The 25037-nt window shown below is 46.6% G+C and overlaps 1 protein-coding gene across 11 annotated transcripts in view; it reads right to left on the reverse strand.

Annotated features, from left to right (window-relative positions):
* HUWE1 (HECT, UBA and WWE domain containing E3 ubiquitin protein ligase 1) overlaps window positions 1-25037 on the reverse strand; it is a 115182-nt gene that overhangs the window by 44955 nt on the left and 45190 nt on the right. For 8 of the 11 annotated variants that reach the window (XM_084836093.1, XM_084836089.1, XM_084836094.1 and 5 more), the window contains 15 exons: window positions 24795-24901; window positions 23878-24055; window positions 20832-20923; window positions 20406-20617; window positions 10115-10172; window positions 9318-9530; window positions 5122-5367; window positions 4879-5012; window positions 4238-4338; window positions 3341-3535; window positions 2828-3044; window positions 1852-1974; window positions 1269-1503; window positions 607-837; window positions 311-433 (listed from right to left, as the gene is read on the reverse strand). In XM_084836093.1, coding sequence (XP_084692219.1) covers window positions 311-433; window positions 607-837; window positions 1269-1503; window positions 1852-1974; window positions 2828-3044; window positions 3341-3535; window positions 4238-4338; window positions 4879-5012; window positions 5122-5367; window positions 9318-9530; window positions 10115-10172; window positions 20406-20617; window positions 20832-20923; window positions 23878-24055; window positions 24795-24901 — 2465 coding nt within the window. The remainder of the gene's footprint in view (window positions 1-310; window positions 434-606; window positions 838-1268; window positions 1504-1851; window positions 1975-2827; window positions 3045-3340; window positions 3536-4237; window positions 4339-4878; window positions 5013-5121; window positions 5368-9317; window positions 9531-10114; window positions 10173-20405; window positions 20618-20831; window positions 20924-23877; window positions 24056-24794; window positions 24902-25037) is intronic. The other 3 variants (XM_084836098.1, XM_084836091.1, XM_084836090.1) reach the window with 1 other exon arrangement.

Here is a 25037-nt window from a genome sequence, read left to right on the forward strand (position 1 = left end):
AGATAAGCTAACTAGGTGATCTTTGCAGCACTATTTCCTTTCTCCAGATGTACCTTCTAACATTTTGGGGGAGTGGGAGGGGAGTAGGGGCCCAGGAATACACTCCTCCAGGGTCTAGAAACAGGGGTGGGCAACTTGTGGCCCTCCAGACGTTTAGGCTTACAATTCCCATCAGCCCTGGCCAGCATAGCCAATGGTGAAGGATGATGGGAGTTACAGGCCAAAACATCTGTAGGGCCACAAGTTGCTCACCCCCGGTCTAGAATGAAGCCATCTGAGAAACTACTCCCAAGTAGTCTAGCACTCTTACCCTCACAACTCCACCCATAAGTGGTGGCGGATGGGTCAGCAGATACTCTGTGGCTTGTTCCATGGTACTAGTGTTCAGCAGAGCTTCCATGGCATGTTCCCGTGTAAAGCCCATGTCCATCAGCTGAAAAGTGATGAGACAAGAAAGAGACACAGGTTATAAAAAAAGATCAGGAATGCATATTGAGGAGATGGTCCTAGAAGATCCAGTTTAGGCATCTGCCATGTCCCAGGATGGGAGGCCTTAGGACAGAATGCTGCTTTTGTGGAGCACTGGAATAATAAGTTGATTTCTACCTGCTGCAACTGTTGCTGGTTCACCTGGGGCTCCCTTCGGGCACCGCCCTCTTCCTGCCCTGCTTCTTCCTCACTGCGTGCTCCCTCCTTCTCCTTGCCAAGGCGCTCGCGGATGACTGGCTCCCCGCGCAGAATATGGCATAGGATGGCTAACATGGACTCTGCCATGCGTCCTCCATACACCTTCAGCGGCTTGCGGTTCCATAAGTTCTTGATGCAAGTGAAGGCTGCCTGCACCACAGAGGAGACAAGTTAGCAAGGTTAGCTCTACTTGGGTTTCATTCCTTGGAGCGACAGGAGGGCAAGATGAATATCGAGTATGCATCATTTGGATGCATGGGCTAGAAGCTTGCTTTTAAAAAGAGGCAGAGGTTCTCAGAATGCTGCTTGCTGCACCAACAAACTCTACCCTCGCAAGGAATTGTGAAACACAAAATATACTCCCTATGGATGTAAACAAATATTACATGCTAATAATTTAGCATTTCTATAACATTTTGAACCCCTAAAGCATTTCACAAACAGGGTTGTTACAAAGAATGCAAGGAAGGTCAGCTTTATTATCCCCACTTGATAACACTAGAACTCTTATTTGAACTATGTATTTTGCTTTCATTCAGTCCCTGCTGTAGATGAAACGGGGAGAAGCCCTGGCTGCTCACCTTTTGCGTTACCACGAGGAAGCGCAGCGCACTGAACTGCAGGTAATTCTGCCCACCTGGCAGCTTGGCAGGCAGGGAATGGGGAGACTCCAGCACCGTGGTAGGATTCACCATTTTCTCCACCAGCATAAGCCAGGCATCCAGAAACTCTCCTGTGCCATCAGGCAGGTCTGGGTGTTCCAGTCCCTCAGCAACAGGAACTTTGCCACCCATAGATAGGGCCCAGTTGAAAGTCCTAGAGAAAAAAGGATACAAGTACTGCTAGAGTGTCTAAGCATTTATTACTAGAGGTGGACCTGAATTCTCTTCCTACAGGACCCAATCAGTGTTGTGTGCCTGCATTTGGGTCCCGTCTACTGATCTCACCACCGACTTAAAAGATGCTTTCCCATATTACCTTCTGCTAGCTCCATCCACCACACAACCATAATTAGTCATTAACGATCTGTGTCAATATTACTGAGCGACAGAGCCAAGACTGGACAGACTCCATTAAGAACTATTTCTCTTCCTCGAAGCTTCAAATTCCATCTTCGGCCTCTAAGGCTCAAAGAACCACTGTGCAGTAGATAAAAATGCTTACTCAAAGAGTGCGTTGTGACCCCCAGAGCACAAGAATTTCTGCAGCATTAGGTGGTAGGGATACTTCCTCTCATCAAACAGCATTGGCGAGGTGAAGCCCACAGAACAGATGAAAAAAGTCAGCCTAGAAGGAAAGCAGATTTAGTTTGTCAAACCCTCCACTGAGATAATGCTGCAAGATCAAAACTGCATTCTTGGACGCCTGACACCTTAGGACAGGGGTCCCTAGCACGGTGCCTGCAAGGATCTCCTATAGTGAGTGCCCATGAAGCTCTCCACTCCCTGCCCCCTTCAAAAATTAATTTTAATTTAAAAAACTTGGAAAACTTAAGGCACCAGGTTCTCCTTCCTGTTCCTGAACCTGCTGCTGATCAGCTGTTCAGTAGGCAGGAAGAGAAGCAAGGAGTTGCTTCCTGACACCAATCTTCTTCCATCCCCACAGACCTTTCCCCTTTGCGCTCCCTCTCTCCACTCCCAGCCTCTAGCCCTGCTATTTCTTATCCTCCAGCCCCTTTTCTTGCTGTTTCTCTCCTTTCCCCAACCCCAGCTTTCTTTCTCTCCCTTCCTAGCCTCTAGCCTTGATCTTTCTCTCCCACTCATCCCTTTTATCTTGCTGTTTCTCCAGACTCCTAACCAATAGCAACACTATTTCTCTCCCTCCACCTCTTTACCTCCTCGTTTCTCCGCCCGCCCCCCAGCCTTCAGCCTTACTCTCTCTCTCTCTCTTTCTCCCCCTTTGCCTTCCAGTCTCTAGCCTTGGTATTTCTCCCCCTACTCTTTTGACTAGCCAGGTCCCCCACTAGCCACATCCTCCATAGGAGCCATTTTGTGGGGATGCCCACAGCATTTTCTCAAATTCCCAAATGTGCCCACAGGTCCAAAAAGGTTGGGGACCCCAGCCTTAGGAAGTGTAGCAACACTTCCCTGAAGCCCAGGGTAAGCCCCCTCCAGCCAAAATTATAGCAGGCTGGACTCACCGGAAGCGTGGTGTGGGCGTGTAAGGTGGGGGCTGCCAGGAAAGCCCCTTTGTGAGCAATTTGGTCAGTGCTGAGGCTGTTGAGCGAGCAGCAGGTGTGGGAGCAGTCGTGGTGCTGGCAGCATGGTGGCTCCGGCGTTGTCGTACTGGGGAACCCACACACAGCTTGACCAGCAACCCAAATAGTTCAGCCAAGGCACGGCCTAACCTAGAGGAAGCTGAAAAAGAGAATGAATATGAAGAGCTGTGTTTTCCCCTCACATGCAGAAACTCTTCCTTTTTTATTGATATCCAGAAAGCCCTTCCCACAACCTTATAAAAAGGTAACCCAAGCATGGAACACACCATGTAGCTAAAACTACAGGCATGGTCACAATTTGGAATCCAAAACAGCACATCCTGATTGGGACTCTGCCTAGGGAATGACAGAACTACAGCAGGAACTCTAGGCTCCCAGCTGCTATGTTCTACTTAAAATCCCTAATCTTTTCCTAACCATTCCCAATATTCTCACCTGACAGGAGTGGCTTGATCTGTTTGATCCTGGCTGCCATGGCTGGGGTGATCTTTGATTTCCCCTTAGGATCAGAAGAACTAGGCTCATCCGTTTCCATTGGCGCCAGTGTGTCACCATCTAGGCCAATCCCCTCTAGCAGGCCTTGGGCAGAGGCCTCCATACTTCCAGCTGCCACTGCTTCTGGTTCACCATCTGCAGAAAGAAAAGGGGTTAAATCTGTAGCCTTGGACTCTGCCAGTTCTAGGTCAAGATCACCCAACACCCTGACTCTGCCAGCCCAATTCCTACAATCCTATTTAGGAGAAACTGGAAGTCTGTAAAAACAACTGTGCAACAGAAACAGCGTTGATGGAACCATCACTGAGGAATGTAGAAGTTCCATCAGCCAAGCTTAGAAGCCAGGAAGAGGCAATATCTTACACCACTGCCAATACAACTGAAGCAGTTTGGAGCTAAGAGAAGCAGGAACTGAACTGGAGATTGAAGGGCACACAAGGTAAGGCAGGTTGCTGAGGCCATACTCCCTTGGGGCCATGTTAGTTTTCCACCAAAAAACCATCAGTGCCATCTGAATCCAGACACCAGAGCAATGAATCCAGGTCAGACACTAAAGTTTGAAAATTAGTAATGTGCTGATGCAGCACCCTTTGTTAAGTCAGTTTGACTTGTCCTGCTAAGGGCACCAACTTACTAGCCTTGAAGCTAGTAGAATTCAATAACATGTGGAATGCAATAGGGGTTTAATGGCCACACAGAAGATGTCAAAGAGGGCTGATAAAGCCTTTGGATTTTATGTTTTGATATCCAGGCTATAGGGACCAGGCTGCAACAGAAACCTTCTCTGCCAACTCAAGAGAAGATGAGAGATACAGAACGCCTGCCTCCCAGCCATACCTGCTTTTTTGGTCCCCTGTGTAGCATTGGGGGCAACCTTCTCTTCCTTCGGCACCAGTTTCTGCATATCGGCCTGGCCAAATTCACAGCCTGAAGGCAAACTGCAAGCATGGAAAGATAAGACACTGTTACAACAGGCACATACCTAGCAGGGCATGCTAGCTTCTATCATCACAAAAAAGAAAGGAAAAAAAGCACAGTAAGCAATGAGGAGCAAGGGAATGAACTACTGTGCAAGCCTCCCATAACATGGCACACAGGGACAAAGGATCTTAGACATTATCCCAGCCAGTGCCGAGCCACTTATGGCTCATAGGCTAGATCAGGCCGTCTCCATCTCTTCTTCTAGGGGAGATGAGCAGAGGGCTTCCACTTTGCCACATTCTGTCCCACATGTTACATGCACTCCCCCAATTCCTGACCCTTTTACCTAGGGGACCCACTGAGAACATGGCACATCTGAACCTGTCCACTAACCAGTAATTTAAGAGCTTTAGCCCTCCTCAGCCCTGAAAGTTCTTGTGTTTCAAATGAGTATTTGGAAATCAACAGAGTTGCTGTCCATCTCCAGTCCAGCAAAAACCCCGATCCAACTGCCTACCACTGCCAAACCAAGCCTCTCAAACTCCAGATCCCCATACCTGTTTGGTGTGCATAGCGACAGCAGCACAGTGCTTTCCCATACCAGTGAACAGTAGAGCTGGCTCAACTTGCTCAGCACACTCAGGCCCAACTGCGAACCCCACTGGTTTACCGAGATGGCTCTGATCTCACTCTGTAAGAGAAGAGGACACATGCTACTGAGTGGCCAAGCTAGGCTCTGCTGGCAGGAAGTAGCAGCCAGATCATGTGGGACATTAACGGGGCAGGAAAGCAGCTCTTACTTGTCCTACCCGGCAGGTATGCACAAACATCATGATGTAAGCATGGGCAGCGGTCAGGGCATGGAGTAAGGGTGTGGCCTGGGCCGAGAGGGTAGCATCAGCCACATTGCCAGCACATGCCAACTCCCGCAGCAGGACTGAGCCACCAGGTGCCTCAATGGGCCGGTGCAGAGGCTCCAGGGAAGACAGGATGGAGTCCAGCTGGAGCAGTCCTTCCTGCAGGACCTTGGGCTCATGAGAGAGCGTCTGGGAGAGAGAAGATAGACAGTGCCATCTGTCAAATTAAGCTCCGTAGGTGTAGATCTCTGCCTCAAAACCACCCACTTCCCCAAACTCTGGATCAGAATGCCTGGCCTAGAGAAGTGGCCTTTGGCTTATTTTATACCTAGCAGGGGTCAGAAGGTGTCACCCTCTCTCAGGGAAATATTCAAAGTCTTTTTAGGTGTTGGAGCCACATGGCTGAAATCCAGTGGCTCAGAATTAGCAGCAAATATCAAAGATAAGATTTCCCGCTAACCAAGCCAATACCTCTGGGTATACTGGCTCCCCCCCCGGGCCCATAAAAGAGTGCCCTAAGGGAAACGTGTGCACGCACCCAAACAGATGCACATGCTCCAGAACCACCTTCCAAGTTACAAGGGTGTCAACAAAAAGCTGTCTCTTATCATAGTGCAGTTCAGGTGCAGCTTCCCCTTCAAGTCAATAGACCACAACATAGTTAAGTCTTTCAGCTGCCTGCTCAAGCTCATAAAAGACTGTCAAACTTTTGCTACTTAAAATCACAGGAGTCTGGATTATGTGGTTTAGACTGCAAGGGGGTAGATGTCCAGACCACTGACACAGCAGGATCCTTGGTACATGGTCTCTTTGGTCCCTTCCAGCCATTCAATGACATAAGCACTGACTGGATTCACAGGGAAGTGGCCCACCTAAGAAAACCACTGCTCTGTGGGCCACTTTCATTAGGGCACCCAAGAAAGGCCAGTTCAGAGCAGATGCTCAATGCCACAATCAAGTAGGTATGATGAACCATGAACACTGAATGAGAAAAAGCACACCCCTCAACTTCACTGCTCCAAGAAGGTTCTGTGAATTGCCAAGTTTAATTACCACCATTCCTCAACTACAGAAGTAAGCTGGCCTTCCTGAAGACAAACTAACTCTGCACATGTTGACCAGGACAATCATGGCTATAGAACCAGGTTGCAAGGCAACAAAACATATAATTCTGCATTTCCCCAAACATCATTACCTTACCTGACAGGGGACCACACCAAATGGAAGCACGGGGGTGGGGGAGAAGAGTGTGGGCATGTGAAATGATACGGGCATACAGGTGGACACACACACCCTCAAAACAAAACGGTATGTGATAAGAGTGACCTGACCCAACTCAGCAGTCACTGTTATTATGCACATTTTCTCCATCCACAGGCATCCATACAACACTCAGAAGTTGAGCAAGGCCTTACCCCTGAAGCCTTGCAGGAAGTATTGCACTCATGGGTGGCTGAGCACCTGAAGACTCTATAAGATGCGTACACAACCAACCCAACCACTAAGCCTTCAGAGCATCAATCAATTCAGCTTTGTTCCTAACTGTGAATGTACAAAGCCCCTTCCCTCAGCAACTTCCAAGCACGCCCATTGGCTATATGCAGCAGGACACATGTTCTCCTACTGACCAGCCACCCTCCACCCACCCCAAACTCTCTCAAACTGGAGAACCAACAATAGCCTGCTGTCCAGAAACCAAGTACCATGGCACTGGCTGGGCCTTTTGGAGAAAAGAAGCCATAGTTATGAATGTATTGAGTGCCACTGTGGGTAAATGTTCAACATTAAGTGAGAAACTGGGTTCCCATAGAAGAGGTGGCCAAGGCAAGCATGCATTTCATGGGAAAAGCCTATGAGACTATAATGAACTACATTGTCAAGGCTGAACTTTCAGGGTGGTGGGTTGCTATTTGCTATCCCTGTAACCCTCACGGGATATAGTTTGAATGAACAGGTTGGCCCTTGTTCAGACGCTGCCCTATTGCTCACGCTTGGCTCCTCCTGCAATTGGGAGTGGCTAAACCACAGATCTTCCATCCATAGCTTGTTTATCATTACATGTGAACCAGGAACTCTGGCTTGTTTCTCCCCAGACAAGCCAGAGTCATAAACCATGTTTGTTATTACTGTAACGTTCAAACCAGGCTGTTGAGCCTTTCCGGTGTAAAATATTACTAATTGTTGATTCATGCTGAGCCTGCACAGAGCTTATATAGGGAAGAACTGACAGCCTGCAATTTCAGACTATGCCACCTGGAGGAACGCTGTAAGAGAATGAACTAGGATTGGTAGCTGTCTTTGTGCTAATCAGCATCAATGGAGAACATTCACCTGTTACCTTTTGTTATTGAACACTATATGCCAAAGCTAGCAGAAGAAAATTTATTGGCTATTTTGTTGAAAATATGATGTCTACCTAAGCAGCCAATTTTACAGCCAATTTTACAGTGCTTATCTGGGGTAAACCACCTTGATCTATTGTGTTGATTGGCACTGCTGCTAAAATTGCAGTAAGAGGTTTGTTAGTGTTTTGCTTCCTTAATGATTGTATCTATCTTATGGATGATGAAACGTTTACTCACTTGTTAGGGGATTTGCCTGAGGAACAATATTGCAACTGGCAGAGTGGTTGTGAAATTGCTACTGAATGAGTGGGGGTGGTCAATGCTTCTAAGCTTTAGTTTTATTAGTTCTTGAACACTGTTAGTAGTGCCACCAGCTCCCATATAAGAGCAGTAGCAGCATGAAGACCAGGGCTTAATTTCTAGGGATAAAAAAATAACAGGGCCCAAACCTGGAAATAGCCTCTCATCTGGGGGTAGGGGATTTCCTCACATTCCTAAATGCTGAAGGAAGTGAACTCTAAAGTGAACTCAGAAGAACGTTGGTTTGCTTTTATTTCAGATATTTCAGGGTTAAGCCATGGTGGGGGTGAATCTTGGGAGCTCCAACACAAATTAAGCCCCAGTATAGACTTCATGGGAGGATACACATGATGATCAAGTTATGAATACCATGCACAATCCCAAATGTGGAGCTGCTACTACATGTAGTTCACAACCCCAAAGCTGGATTTTGCAACTGATATAAGTTATGCAAGTCAAATGAATCTATATGATGTATTTTCCATAATCCTGCAGCTTTTACTGTTGTGCATAACGTATTCACTTCTAAGTGTCATGGGGATCAGCCAAGAGCTTTAACAGAGCATTTAAGCCCTGCCCCCTGGAAACCTTATCCTATAACTCTTGACCTGAGATTTCACAGGGCCCACAGACCTTCACACATATAAGTGCAAGCATAAAGAGCTATAAGGTTGTTGTGGTTCTCCCTCCCCCCAAAATAAAGAGCTGAAAGTGAATATTGCAGCTAATCATATTCTGTGGGTTTTCCATGCTCCCACAAAATACCAACATGTGCATCTTGCTACGGTGTGATCTTCCTGACATGAGTTATGACAGAATGGCTGTTAGTTGGTTTACTCCTTTTTGCTTTTCTAATTAGAATTTCTCAGAATCAGATAGCTCTGTGGCACCACCCATGTGACAGAAGCCTGGTTCACACAACAGGCCAGGCTCACCATGGGTTCCACGATGAGCCTTGGTGTGTGCTGGGCACCATTTTGAATATATTACCCCTAACGAGGTAGCGGCATGTTGTTTGAACCCAGCCCTCAGGGTTATTGTGAGGGTTAAACAGCCATACAACAACGCAAGGGTTATTTAACCCTTGCCCAGCCCCTCATGGTTGGGTTTGAATGACACGATACAAGCCCACTGGGGGGCGGGGGAGTTGTATATTCATAATGGCACCTAGCACAGACCATGGCTCATTGTCGTGCAAACTGGATGCACACCCTTCTTGTCTGGCCCTTCTATGCAACATGCAGGAAAATTCTGCATGTGAAGGCAAAGAAAGCTGGGAAAGATGAAGAGACCCTCTGCTGAACTACACTTCCCAAACAGCACTATTCCCATTGAAGTGCTTCTTAGCCCTTTAATAAATTAGGACTACACCCTGTTAGCTGTAATGATACAGTCAACAGAATTGTCTAGCAGATGCATTTTGAAAGGTGGGAATTAAGAGTAGGATTTCCAGAAGCTTGTGTGTACTTCCAACTTAATGGCAGTGATAATTACCTTCTGGAAAGGGAAATGTTGTATTCTCCTCCTTACCAATATGGATTTGCAGACTCCAGCCACAGCTTGGCAAGCTGCTGAGGTGGGGAAGTCTATAGGCAGGTTGGGCAGGCCCAAGATGGTGACTAGGGGCAGCAGGCCCTTCTGGTTCACAAACTCTTGACAATGGTCATCTGTTGTATTGTTGCTGAGGATTGACTCCACAAATTTCATCTGGGAGAGACAAAAGAATGGGAGGAGGGAAGGAAACAATTAACACTTCCTATAACACAAAAGGTTGGGTAGGAGACTACCCCAAGTCCAAGAGGCACAGAAATACATGGAGTGTACTGAATGCAGTTTATTAGCTGATTTTAGGACATGCACCCAAGCCCAAACCCAGCCATCTTTCAAGAGCCAACTACACGAAGGCCCAAATGAAAATAATGTTCTCAACCCTCTCCCAACATCCTCACAACGCTATGATAGATGGGCACCAAAACAACTTGTAAATCCAATTCTATTTCGACATTCCAGGTTTAGCTTAAGGGCTGTGCCCTCCCGCACAATGAATCAGCAAAACCAGCACTGCAATAAGCTGGGAATAAAATCTTCTCACTTCTGAAGATGTGTTTATAATCCAGAAGACTGATCAATACCAAATGGCTCCCGGGACATAGCTGAGTGACAAGACTCTGGCTAGAAGAGACAGTGAGCTCATCTTGGCAACTTGGCATGGAAGGCTGGGGACGAAGAGGCTGTAGGTACTGGAAGTGCCAAGGTGTGCCTCAAGCACCACCCATCGCCGGAGAACTCACCACATTAAGGATGTAGTCCATGAGTGGAATCGGTATCCGTTCTTCTGTTCCGACCACCCTAGAAAGAAGAATACGCCCATTACCTCAACCACTCCAGATTTTTCAATAATGGGTCTCTGGCATTTTTTATGGATGGCAGAGATGTGAACTTAAGGGTCAGCTGCCCAGCTAGCAGCCATTTAGGATACTTCCCCCAGCTCCCAAACAGATTTTTCAGAGCCAACTGCAAGACCGACACCACCGAAATCTTTGCTCACCTTTCCTATTCTGAATGGTTAGACACACGATTATCCTGCTCCCGCATCCTAGATTTTATGCAAAGCCACCTTCGGTTGAAGGTTTCCCAAAGAGGTAAACTGAAAGGATTTGAGTCCCATCATTCACCTGGCCTCATCCAACAAAAAATCCAGAGGGCAGCCCTGCGCCAGGACTGCGGCAAAACTGCGCCTACAGCAGTCCAGAATGCATCAGGGTGACAAAAGATACCAGCATCAAAAAACACCGGAAAAAGGCGAGAGGAGGAAAGAAGCAGTGCTGCCCATTTTGGCCGCTGGCCTTGAATTGGATTAAAGAGGGGAATGTGGCAGAGGCCACGAATGGTTGACTGCCAGGCGCCATGGAGTTCTGCAGCAAAATGGAGCTGGGGGAAGAGGAGGGGAGGGGGAAGAATCAGGCAGTGACGTAGAGAGCATGCTCGGTGCAGGGTTTGGTCTGGGAAGGAAGAGAAAAAAGTCTGACACAGGCAAGGAGGGGCCAAGCAGAATGCGCCGGGCGGGAGGGAGAGTGGAGGATATTGGGACCTCTCCAGTCACACCAGGCACCTGCCACATGGCAGCAGGCAAGCCAAGAGGAAATCCGGCCCTGCAAGTTTGGCCAGAAGAAACATGGCTGCCTCCCTGGAGCTAGGGGGAAGTTTTAACTGTTTCTAATCCCAATTCTCACAGGTCTGACTTGTACTCTCAACCAGGACAATATGAAGACAGTGAAAGCTTAATTAGAAACAGTCTTCTCTGTAAAGAGGGATCCTCAAGCCAGCAAACAGTTGGCTCCAGAGCTTATTATGCCAGAAAACTGTCTGTAAACCAAACTGCCAGGGCCAACCTTCTCCCTACTGAGCTTTCCTCCCTGGCCCAAAGCAGGATGCCATCTTAGGGCTAGCTGGTTCTAAATGCAGGACAGCAGCTTCCCCTCTGCCATTTCCCCCATGGTGGCACACCTCAGCACACAGCACACACACAAATTGCCACATAGCTAGGAGTTGATGGGGTTAAGAAACCCCATAGGGCAGGAAACTTCAGAGTTCAGAAGTTTACAAAGAAACAGCTGGCAGACACTCAGAAGCTATAGCAGAGCTTGCCAAGGAAACACTGAGCCAAGAGAGCCTCTGAGCAAGGCCTTCAATGCAGCTAGGATCAGGGTGCCAAGGAGCAAGCAAAGCTGTGCCAAAAAATGCTTGAAACAACCCTCTGTCCCACATGTAATCATGTTCTTTGCTGGCCCAATAGGGGGCTTCTTGTCCGGTGAACTATCGAATTCATTGCTCAAGCCAGTCCTATGAAATTTGTATTGGCTCAGAGAAATCCAGTAAACTCTCTACAACCAGCTTTACCAAGGTTTCAGCATTTCACCTATAAGCTACTAAGCTATAGCCTGCCTCAATCTAGGCCAGGGGTGCAGAACCTCTTTCAGCCTGAGGGCCAAATTCCATTTTGGAGAAACTCTCCGGGGCCACATTCCAGTGGTGGGCAGGGCCAAAGACAAAGGGGAAAGGACAAAACACTTGCATATTTTAGCATAAAGCTCTTTAAAGTAACAAAGCCTTAGGAGATGCATTTCATCCTTTTAGAATGGGCAAAAATGCTGCACAAAAGCCTGGAAACCACCAAGCAATAGATTCCAAGCCATATAACACAGTACATTAAATATATGACACTAGTCTCCAGAAACACTTTTCAGTGACAAAAATACTTCCCCCAGCACCTACATGGAGGATGGGAGGAACAAAAGAGGATAAGTGCCTGATCCTAAGCATGCATACACAGAAGTATGCCCTACTGAATTCAATGGTCCCTACTACCATGTAAGCATGCAAAGGACTGCAGCCTAAGTCTCTTATCAGTACAACTATCAGACATAAAACTCCAGTAAAAATGGAAGCACCATTCTTCATGGACTCTAGCACTTGTAAGAGGAAACCCAACTGAGTATCGCACCACAAGACTACTGTAGTGGACAATTTGAAAGCCTAGTGGTGGGATTAAGCAGGTTAAATTATGAAACAAGGCCCAGCCAATTTGGAGCCCTTGGGAAGTTATGATTTAAGAGTTTCTCCACATGGAGAGTGAAATCATCCTCTAGCTTTCATTGTGAGTTCTCTAGGAAGATTGGACATTTGACTGGTGAAAGCCAAACAATAAATCAATTACCTTTTTGGTCAATTGCCCAAACATTGGTAGTCTTGCTAATTACACAAACTGTTAGTGAAACCATGAAGTTTTTTTTTTTTTTTTTTAAAGAACTGTGGTGAATTATAAACTTTCATCAACAACATTCATTAAGATTTCTATAACTGTGAAATTCAGTCAATGAGACACTGGGAATTTTCCGTGAAGGTCCATTCTGGTATGGTGTGACAGAGGCATCTGAAAGAATGGGTTATTTCCTTGGCACCACCCAGAAAGGCAGGGACCATGACTGCGGTCTTTCAAGCACTGCTTCCTCCGACTCTGCCCCCTGTTCCTTCCATGGCCAAGCAAGATGAAACAGGAGTCTAGAAACAAAGCTGTAAGAATGTAGAAAATGCCCTGAGAGGCAAAGAAGATAAACACTCCCTCCGAGAAGCCAGGTCACGTGGTAAGGGTGTGTTATCCTGAAGTGTATATCAGTTGGTATCCCGTCAGCCACCCATGAAGAATGGGGTTGGATGCCTCTGTCACACCTCACCAGAATAGATCTTCACAGTAAGTTCCCAATATCTCATTTTCTGTATGGTGTGAAGTGGCATCCAAAAGACTGGGACATGTCCAAGCTGAATTTGATTAGGAAGCGAGTGTGGCTGACTTCAAGGTGGGAATACTACCTGTTGGATCACCCTCCTTCCAAAGGCCGTTTCAACCAAGACAAACAAATCCAATTTGTAATGTCTTGTGAAAGTGTTAGGTAGCCACACTACAGATCTGACTGTGATGAAGTGATGGCTATGAGGAAAGCCACATCAAAAGATAGGAATCTGAGCAATACAGTTTGCAGGGTTTCAAAAGGAGAGTGATTTTTGGACTATGTGTAGGTTCCTGTATGAGAATCTGTTTACTACTGGAAGAATCATGGAAACATAGAATAGTAGGGTTGGAAGAGGCCTATAAGAACATTGAGTCCAACTCCCATTGGAAGGCTGAGAAGAGCAGCTTATCCAAAGAGCTTGGGGGGGAGGGCATGACTGGTGTGTGTCCAGGTCTCGAGAGGACTGAGGAGATAGATGATGGCTGTCTCTTTCGCGTGTTGGGCTTGAGGCCTATGCCCATATCTGCTTGGAGAAAGGAAAGGAGGTGGGTGAGGCCAGCCTTAGAAGTGTCCACTGTTTTGCACCATCTGGAAAAAGCCCTCCAGGTTTTTCCATAGATACACTCTGTTGATAGTTTCCTAGAAGGCAGGAAAGTATTAAGGACTAGTTCCAAGTAGCCAGGCCGGGTCTGGGTGAGAGACAGGTCCCTGAATGAGATCTGGTTACCGTGGAAGTAACCAGAGATTTGTCTGAGCCAGCTGTACTTCCAAAAACCACAGGCATCTCAGCCAGCGTGGGGCCATGAATATGACTGTGGCTTGTTCTGCTCTTATTTTGAGAAGAACCCTCAAAATAGAGGTGTTGAAAGAAAACAGAAGACCTGAGGGCCATGGTGATATGGCAGTGTCCTGCGCTTCTGCCTTGGTGGATTCGAAGGGGAACGGAGGCAGCTTTCAATTTGGGGGGTTGTAAAAAGGTCTAGTGTCACATGACCAAAGCAGTGCTGAATTTGATGAAAGACCTCAAGGTTAAGGACCCACTCGCCTGGATCAACGTGTTGCCGACTGAAATAGTCTGCTGTCATGTTCAGCGTCCCCTTGATGTGTTGGGCTGAGGTCGACAGAACAGATCATCCCGCCCAGGCAAAAAGGAGGTTTGCTTCCTTTTGAAGTAATCTGGACAACAGCCCCCACCGCCCATGGCTTATGTGGGCCATTGTGGATACATTGTCTGTACTTATGAGGACATGATGCCCCAGTAGGACATGATGCCCCAGTAGGACATGGTGAAATGAAGCTAGTGCTAAGCAAACTGCTTGCGGCTCCAGCCAGTTGATGCTGCGGCCGGCTTCTACAGGGGATCAGCTGCCCTAGACTTCCAGATTGTGGCATTGGGGCCCCCATCTTGTTAGACTGGCATCGGTTGTTACTGTTATTCTCAGGGGATCCTTGAGAGGGATTCCCTTGTGGAGACTGGACTGATTCCCCCACCAAATGAGTGACATTTTGACTACTGGGAGAAGCTGGATTAATCTGTGTTGTTTGAGGGCAATGTCCTTCTGGTGAGATTGAAGTAACCATTTGAGAGGATGGGAGTGGAACCTTGCTTGTGGGATAATTCAGATGAAGGAAATCATGAGACCCAAAAGGTGAGCTAGGGTCATGAGAACCACTGCTCTGAGATGGTGGATAGGGACTCCTAGAACAGTTTTGAGATTCTTTCTGAGGACAGAGATATGGCACCAGCGCCTGCTAAGTGCCCCAAGGTGAATCAAATTCTTTGAGGGGATCAGATGGCTCTTCTCGATGTTCACTAGGAAGCCATGATCTGATAGGCATGCCAGGGAGATGTGAAGATCCCTTTTTGCCTTGGAGAGAGGGAGCTCTCAGGAAGAGATTGCCCAGGTAGGGATATAGATGGATACCCTGAAGTTGGAGAAATGCTACCACTGGTATCATCAGTTTTGAGAAGACACTTGGGGCCGAGACCAGGCCAAACGGGAGGGCACAGTATTAGAAATGCCTGCTCTGGTAAGTGAACTGAATAAATCTCTTGTGGGCTAGGGCAATGAGGACCTGTAAGTAGGCCTCTCTGAGGTCTATTGAGGCTAAGTATTTGTCCTGATGAAGGGCCTCTTGTATGGTCTGGAGGGTCTCCGTTCAGAATTTGCATTATGTCACAAATTTTTTGATATATTTCAGATCCACAATGGATCTCCATGACCCCTTTTTTCGGGACAAAATTTCTAGGGGCAAAACAGGCTCTATTGCCCCAATGTCCAGGCGGTGTTGAATATGTTGTGAAATAATGGCTCTTTGCTAGAGAGTTGGAAACCTGGGAGGGTAGATATCTGTCTTCGAGGGTGTCAGAGAATTCAATGTGATAATCCTTCTGGATTGAGCTGAGTACCCATTTGTCCTTGGATGAGGTTTTCAACATGGGAAGGAACCCTTGCAGCCTCCTGCCCACCTGGGGTTGATTCCCATCAGCTGGCTGGTAGATTTGGGTGCCTGTGAGGTGTTGGGATGGTTGGTTCCCTGATGGCCCTTGTGGGTGAAGTGGGACCGAGACCAAGATGGTTTGAAGACCTGAAGTCTCAGGATCTGCTGAAACCTCTCGAGGGATGACGTTTCTCATATATTTTGGGGGACAAAGGCATTGCCTTATCTTGTGTTTCAATGAGGATGTCTTGAGTGCCTCTTCATCAAAGAGGCGAGCTCCCACGAAGGAAGCAGTGGCCAGATTAGCCATGGAATAGGTGTCAGTGTTCCAGCCAGCTGGACCTCCTGGTGACAGCAGCTGCAGTTATGGTTCTGGCCGAGTAGACTAGAGCATCCGGTGTGACATCCACCATGAAGGCGGCTGTCTTCTATACCTTAAGAAGTCCTCTACACAGAGTCCTGCTATCCAAATCAGGATTATTAAGCAAATCCTCCACTCAGAGCATGGACGTGCGGGCAAAGTGTGAGGAAGTAGAGGATGCTCTGATGGCTAGTGAGGCTGCTTCATGAAACCTTTTAAGGGGGAAGTCAGATAGATCCTCGTTAGGATCCTTGAGTGTGGCGTCACCTTCTTTGGGAGCAATGGCTCCTGAAAGAAGAGCTGTCACTGGGATGTTAAATTGTTCCATTGCTTGCTGTGGAAGGGAGTAATGCTTCTGCGCTACTTTACTGCCCTTTCTGCATTGGAGCAGAGTTGCCCATTGAGAGGCCACTAGTTCGAAAAGGAAAGGGATCTCCCTGTTCAGTGTCTTGGGTTGTGTAAAGACGGATGCTTTTCTGTAAGTGACTGCTGAGGAAGGAGGCTCACCCTGTGAAGGGGAATTGAGGCCTAGAGTGGCCAAAACTTTAAAGATCAGAGGGAAGAATTCATCAGCACTGAAGAGGCAATCCTTAGAAGGTTGTTCCATGTGACCCCAGTCTGACTATTCTCCTGCTTCCTGATCTGGATCTGAATGAGAACTGCTTTCATTATCACTAACCCTATCCATAGGGCAAGACCACTGTGAATACGGCAAGAGGGACTGAGGCGGTGGGGAGGCCTTGTTAGATTCTACTGAGGAGTGGACAGTGGCAAAAGAAGTGGTGGGTTTGCTTTTAGTGGCTTGTTTGGGCGCTCTCCCTTTAGCAAACTGCCCTTTTCTGGTTAGGTGTGGCTCTGGGTGGAAAGGAGGAAGGTGAAGACTGAGAGGAGGGTGATGCCCTTGTTCTCTTCCTTGCAGTACCTACTCTGGGCTGCCTTGGCAAATGCCTATCAAGGATTTGGTTGGTAAGTTTGCTGACTGCCACAGGCCTAATTTTTTTGGATACACTGATCTTCACTGAAGGAGAGAGGGAGTGTTGCCCTGAAGAAGAGATCTGACCTGGTGGTCCGCAGCTGCTGAAGGCTTGGGTAGGCCTGAAAAGCGGAAGATGGTGCTGCCTGGGATTGGTGGGAAGATTCCAGACACTGACGACCCTAACGTGCACCGTCTTTTTTCCAGGCTTTTAAAATTCTGTTTTTCCCTTTCCTACTGGCGCCATCAGAAGAGAGATGAGAAGGTAAGGAGGATTTCTTTAAAAAGAAAGGCCTGAGATAGAGACGTGGTAAGAAAAAGAATTAAGGAAAAGTCAGAAAAACTGTGTTTGAGAGGAAAAATGGAGAGGAAGCTCAAGAAATGACTGTCCTGGGTGAGGAAGGGAAGGAACTGGGGGCAGAGCCAGAGGAAGCAGCGCTTGAAAGTACACAATCATGTGATCCCTGCCTTCCTGGGCAGTCCCCAGGAAACAACCCAGTCTTTGGATGCCTCCTCACACCATACAAAGAACTATTCTTCTCCCTGGCTTTTATTCTGTAATACCAGGGTCAGCCTCTACCACCTGCTCATAATAGTGGTTGTTCCCCCATCACAAGCTAATGGTGATAGCCATTAGCCGTATTCCCCCTTCCCCCCACCCCCCAAATATGCCTGGTCAAAATGAACAGCAAGATAGAGCCCATGCCCAGGACAAAATGGGGTAGATGGGAGTAGTGAATGTTCACATATGTTTGCTTGCACATGGGTGCCACTGAACATCAGTGGTACCAACAAGTGTATGCAGGATAAGTATATAAATCCAGCAGAGCAACTGTTCCCTTTACCGGGAGGGCCAAAGTCATGTATCTGAGGAATTATTTGTGACTATGTAGCCTGCTTCACCCCAAGACAACTCAGGCAGAAAATAGTTTTCTATAATAATTAATAGAACTATAAAAGCAAGTGTCCCAACACCACAGTTAAACTTGCTAAAGAAATCCAGCTTACCTACAAGAATTATCTCAGGCAATGGGAACCAACCCAAACAGAAGATCTTGCATCTTTCTGAAAGACGCTCAAGCACTGGTGAGTCTCCAGGAAGAAAGATGCAGTTTTATCACTGTTGAGTCAAGCTCCTTTGAGTTCACGAAATTCCACTGCTAGACATACTTGGGAAAATGGGAGCAAACAATTGCTCCATGGGCCAGGTGAAAACAAGTCATTCTGAAATGCATCAGAATGTGCCATCTAAATTGTTCTCTTACACATACAAAAGGACACCTTTTCAAAGGTCAAGAATTGAAATCCTTTTCCCACGTCAGGGGTGGGCAACCTGCGGGCCTCCAGATGTTGGACTCCACTCCCACGAGCCCCAGCCAACACAGCCAATGGTCCGGATGATGGGAGCTATTGTCCACCATCATTTGGAGGCCCACAGGTTGCCCACCCGCACCCTACACAGAAACTAGTCTCTCTAGGCAGTTTTAACTTTTCTCCAGTACCACATTGATATTATTTCAAAGATCTGCAACCCACTATGGAAGGGTCAATATCACAATAATTCTGAACAGTGAATTGGCCAGTTTTATCCTGCCTTGAATCAAAAACACAAAGACAGATATGAACAGCAAAACATCTCAGCATAGAACCCCCACCACACACAACATTCCTCAGAGTGTATCAGTTTTAATGGAGAGCGCTAACTTACTTCTCTCAGTAAGAGAAAACACCATTCAGTTCTGTAAAATGGAGACACTACACTTCCAACATCTCTTGCCACTACTAAAGCATTCACATAGTTAACTTATGAAGCCATTTGTTTAACACTGAATAATCAAATGAACAAGAAAGACAAAGCCCTAGGACCTTCTGTATTCCATTCAGAGTGGTACCACTCATCTCTCTACCCAAAACTCAAGGGAGCCAAAGTCTGCTCTCTCTCACACACAGAAGGGTTGGTGCGGAGGGGGTGGGGGAAAGTATGCCTTACTAAATGAGACTCAAGAGCTACTTTGAATGCTATGTTTCCCCCTAAGGAAGGATTAATATCTTGGAGTAAAATGTGTGTATTGCTAACATTTGAGGCATTGTGCATGTTCATTTTGTTTTGTGCTGTGGACAGCATATTGGCAAGCCAATAAGGGCAACAGCCTGCTGGTCACCTGTGCTGGATGGTGTTACACTCACCTTGAAGGCTCTGCTCACAGTTTGGAGGTACTCCTGCATTTGGCCCTGAACCTAGATGACCAAGATTCAGTGGTGGCCAGGAATGTTAGCACAGCTGACACAAGTGTGCCAATTGTGCCCATTCCTGGAGGTGTCAGATCTGACCACAGTGACACACGCTTTTGCTACATACCATTTGAACTACTGTAACGTGGTCTACATGGGCCTGCTTTTGAAAAGTGTGTGGAAACTTCAGCTGGTTCAGAACAGGCAGCCAGGCTGCTGACCAGGGCGGCTACAGGGAGCACGTGACTTCCTTGTTACAACAGATTTATTGGCTACCGATCAGGCACAACTCAAAGTGCTAGTTATGATAAAGTCCTATAGGACTTGGGACCAGACTACCTGAAGGACCACATAAAAGCCTACCTAGGCTTTAAGGTCTTTTGAGGAAACTCTTTTCTTGGTCCCCCCACCATCAAAGGCATATTTGGTGGGGACCTTGGTGGCTGCTCCCAGGCTCTGGAACTGCCTGCTAAGGGAGGCTAGGTTGGCCCCCTCCCAGTTGTCCTTCTGGTGGCAGGCAAAGACATTTTTCTTCAAACAGCTATTTGACCTGTGAGCTGGTTTGCTGTTAAAATGCATTACCTGGTTGGGTGCTGGCTACGTCTTTTATTTTTGTGTTCTTAATTGTGTTGGATTTGTTTTAGTATTAACAATGTAAAAAACAACCACCAAGATTTTGTTTTAATCTGTATTTCACTATTGTTAGCTGCCGTGAACACCATTTTTGGTGGAAAGGTGGGATATAGGTTTGATGAAATAAACAGCTGCCCAGTGCAGGCACAAGTACATTTCCTTCCATGTGCAACAACCTTCATAGTAATGAGACACAGAGAGAGCAGAATCCCAAGAGCTGCTGAGGCTCACTCAAATGGCTTGCGCCAAGACCAGCACAATTTGATATTTGAATAGCTTATCTCCCATCGCCCCTGTGCTACATCACCAACATCTTTGAAACACCTCAGTTTCAAAACCAGTCACTATGTAGGATGAAGGGCTGCCGCCTGAGAAAAAGCAAAATCTGCAACCCGCTTGGATGCATAGAACTAGTTTCATGGGTCCTTTGGATCTTCTCCATGCTTTTCCTAGACAGCAGTGACTGCCTAGTTTCTTTGTCAAGCCCACCCCACCCCTGCCATTCCCATCCAAGCTGTTATCTTTCAACAACTTTTAAAACCAACTTATCAAAAAAGCAAGAGCAGGGTATGTGTTGCCATTTAACACATGCAACCGCCTGCCGCGCACAGGATTGCTGTGTGCTGTTGTTATCAGCTGCAGTTACTCACTGCTGGCTGGATTCTGCCTCGCTCTGCTGTGTGGCATTGAAGCTCTGCATGGCTTGCACTTCTTCCTCTTCTTCATCCTCACTAGAGGCCTCCTCAGCTGCATGAGTGGAGCGAGGTGGAGGAGCAGTGGCTGTTCCATCAGCTTTCTGAATAGAGGGCTTCTGGCAGATATACTTGGGATCACGGCCCAGGTTGCAGATCTCTTCTAGTAACTGCACAAGAGCGCAAAGGCATGTTAGCATGGAACAGACTCTATCTAGACTTGCAGTATACCAATTTAGGAAATTATCTTCCACACAGGATAGCACTTGAGAAAAACAGCATAAAGGGGGACAACAGCCAAGTATGCAGTTTGGGAAGTGGAGAGGATTGAGAGGCACAAAACAGAGCTGCACAGCAAGGAGTGTGTTTTGCTCTGCTTCCTACCTTAATTATGGCTGTGGTAGCATCTGTCTTCAGCGTGGGCTGGTGCCTCATAAGTTCATCCACAGCACTTCCAAGATTGGAAGCAGTGTCCCCTGGAAGGAATGCAGAAGAAGGGAAAAACTGGATATAAGCTAGAAACATTCCTACTGAACTGCAAATGATTACGTGAGGCACTGTTGTACTTGGCATAAAGCGACTCAATCAAGTAGGCAACAGTTTATTTTGTCCTCTCATGTAGCATAATGGGTTGCTGTTTGAGAAAGGCTACTATATCTAAGGTTAGTTTCCTAAAAAAACAGCTCAGGTAAATCCTTCCTAAAAAGAACCTCAACAGACAAGGTAATCAAGGAGCAGGAGGGGAGCAGGAGTAAGGAAAAGTGAGAAAAGGCCGTATAGGAACAACAGTGGATCTCTAGGCATGAATCTCTTGCAGACACTGCCTGTGAATGTTTCTAATATTAGTCTGAAAATTCATGTGTCGGGAACTTGCTTTTAAAAAGTTAATCAGATCTTTTCAAGAATGCCAGCTTCTATGTGGGCTGTTGTATGTGCAGAAAGATTAATAGTCTTGATTATATAGGGTGGATCACCTTTGCCAGGAGATGGACAGGAGGAAGTGAGGTTCTATTTCTTCTCCTGGATCTTTCAGTAACTTTGACACTATTGACCACACTTTCCTTCTGCACTGCCACTTGGGGATGGGGCTTATGGTGCTTCCTGGGGGTTGAGTCTACAAGTGGGTGGCTGTGGAATTCTACACCAAGACTTTGGTATGCAGAGTACCACAGGGTTCCATCTTGTCCCCATGTATATGAAACTGATGGGTGACACTGACCTTGTTTATACAACACAGCTGGATCATCATGGGTGGCATGTGTCAGGTATGTGTGGCTGCCATTTTGAATATGCAACCCAAGACAGGGCTATTGGGGGTTGCAACATGCCATGCGAAGTCAGCCATCTTGGGTTATTTGAGAGTTCAACAACCCTCACATAACCCTTGATTAGTAGTGGGGTTATGTGAGGGTTGTTTAACCTGCCAGGTTTGCATGACATGGCCCAACTCCCAATTGCAGGATGCATATTCAAAATAGCAACCACATGCACCACGGCTCATTGTGGGTTAAATAGCCCTCGATGAGCTGGCTCTGTCATGCAAACCAGCGCATTGTCTGGGGACTGGGGATGAAGTGTCGCCAGTATGCCGATGACACTCAATGCCATCCCTCATTTCCATCTGCTCCCAGGGAGGTGGGCAAAGGTTCTGAACTGGCATCCTCTCAAGGACTGTCTCTTTCCGAATACGCCTGCTCAGGCATTTCACTTGACATCTGTCTTCCCCGTCTGAAGCATGATGGGTGAGAAAGCAAGACAGGGATCTCTTAACTATGGCACCAAGGTGGTAAGAATGCCCAACCTAAAGAGATGCATTCTTCTACCTCAGTCATACCTTTTAGGTGAGAAGCCAAAACATATTTTTTAAAGAAAGCCTTTGGTCTGAATTAGTCGTCCACTATGCTGTAAACGTTTTTGGCTGTTTTATCTCAGGTTTCTAAGGCTGCTTTTCTGGTGCATTTTCCCTGTGCCATTTTTATCACTTGGCTTTAATTTTTATTATTGAGAGCCACTGCCTTGAGGGCCACTGATGGAAAGGCAGGATATAAGTGTTTTAAATAAATTTTCCGAGGGGTAGTCATGTTAGTCCATTGCAATGAAAACAAAGTCTTGTTTACTATGTAGTTTACTATGCCAGAAGCTTTTGTGGGCTACAGTCTACTTCCTCTGCTGATGTAGGGTAAGAGGTCATGCATCTGATGAAGTCAACTCTAGTCCACAAAGCCTTCTGCTACAACACACTTCTTAGTCTTTAAGGTGCCACTAGACTCCTTGTATTTAATAAAGTGATGAAATGCATCAAGGTGCAATAAAGTTGATTGACAGTAGGCTCATGACTGACAAGGGCAAAACTTACAGAGCATAGCAGCCTCTCTCTCAAATCTCTCTTGTATTTTCTTCATCGTTTGTCCCCACCAAGATTCCCCCACCCCATATATTTAAGTATGTACTTTCTAGATTACTTCATACATAAAGAATAAGCAGATTCTAGCTAATAAAAGCAGTAAGTATTAATGTTTAAGATGCTGCAGGACTTTTTTTTGCCACTGAAATTAATCATTTCAGAAAGCTGTTCCATTTTCTTTGCTCCCAGACACTTTTCTGGCTGTGATTTCAGGGCCAAGAAACCAACGGTACCAGAAAATGAGAACCGGCATACTATTCACGCTCAGTGTTACAATACTGCAAGCTGCCTAACACTGGGAGCTGTATTAAGTCATCAGGAAAAGCAAGACTCTAGACTTCAGCAGGAACCTACACCTCTAGTAAACTAGCACATCAGAAATTGTAAGAACAGCACTGTCTTCCCTAAAGGATTTGGGGAGTCTGTTACAATAGAAGTCAGGACTACTCTTGTCACCATTACAGGCTGTTAAATTCCATCATGTACAAATTTAACCTGGAAACAGAGCCTATGTTTGCACATAACAACCCAGAGCATGGGTTGCTGAATCCTGGGTTGTCGTTACATGCGAACCCAGAACTATGCGTTGTTAACCACAAACAACCCCGGAAGAAACCCCATAGTTTGTTGTTAGGTTGTACACTCTGAGTTGTTCTAATTATGGGTTGTAATTATGTGCAGACCCAGAACTATGGGTTGTTTCACCAGGCTACAGAGGTGGCATGCAAGAGTGGTAAAAAAGCAAAAAACGACCACTCTACATGTCAATACTACAGCACCACAAAGGCATTTGAGCCAGAACACACTAGGTTTACATATAATGGCTGAATCAAAATACTTTCCAGACGTTAACACCTTCTGATAGCTCTACGGAGGAAATGGGGGATGCCTCCTAGCCCAGCCAATTCTCTCTCTTGAAAAGAACCTGTGTCCTAGTGGATGGAGAGGAGAAAATCCAGTGTCTGGATCACTAGACAGTGACATGGAGGGAGAAATTCCTGACCTACCTCCCCCAAAGATACTCACCCAGTGGATCTGAACTACGCCGCCTTCTCATTGCAGGAAGGTAGTCTGGTGAGAGCAATACTTTAAAGAGGCGTTCGAAAGGCTGACACTGGACAAAGGATTGGAGGCCCCGAGCATTCAAGCACAGGGCACTGAAGACATTGGGGAGGGAGCCCAGAACTTCCCGTGTAGCTGGGACCTGTCAGGAGATACACACATATGCCAAAAGAGTCGTCGCCTTGCCATTGAGATATACAAAGAAACATCTCAGTCAATCACACATGTATTTGATTATGAGAGTATGAAGAGCTAGACATGAAGCCTGCCCATTTGGAGTCCAGCCTATCATTAAAAAAACACACTGAAAGATGGTAGGACAGGAGCCTGGAAGGAGTTAAATGCTGACAGGGAGAGGGAAAACCCCATTCTTATGTATACGAGCTAGGAACGATCTTTTAATTGTTTTGAGGGGCTCAAGAGAAAAGCAGTAGCTTCATAGGACTAAGTATAGACAAACACTCAAAAGGTGGAAATGGGAAAGGAAAGGGCAGAGTGAAGTCACTGAGAAGGTCATGGAAGAGAAGGCAGCAGTATGGGGAGTAATCCATTCTCCCCCTCTCCCATCACTTTTTCCTTAATTTATCAGAAGAAACAGAGTAACTGAGGAAATATGTTGAAAAACCATGAGAAGTACGAGTTTGTGACATTAACATCAGTTGAGTGAATTTACTGAAGAAGGGGCAGCACATAGTTAACACTGTCTATATGAAACCCTCTTATCAAGTATACTCACTTACAAAATGAACTAGGTCACAGCGGCAGGAATTGCTAACTATTGCAATACAGAATGGGGGATGGAAAATTACTCAATCTCCAACCTCCCAAATACAAAGAAAGCAATTGGAGAGCTTTGCAGGACAGCAGATACAGATACTTACATCTTTAATAAGGAGAGCATGCAACATGACGTCTGTTAGGCCATTGTCCTGTAGGGAGGACAGCAGCGAAGGCTCTTGGAATACAAAGACTGTTACTACCTCAGTAGCTGTCAGGAAAGAGCACAGAATGAGACAAGTCACTGACCAGTACAGATCTTTCTAGGAAGGGAATCTTGGCAGTCAGGCTGCGAGTTACCATCTCATTTCAGAATAGCCCATCCCAAGAGGGATGTAGCTCAGAGG

Source organism: Heloderma suspectum, chromosome 2 (genome assembly GCF_057233095.1).
Source record: "Heloderma suspectum isolate Gila_16-S chromosome 2, 16-S_ref, whole genome shotgun sequence".
Taxonomy (NCBI): domain Eukaryota; kingdom Metazoa; phylum Chordata; class Lepidosauria; order Squamata; family Helodermatidae; genus Heloderma; species Heloderma suspectum.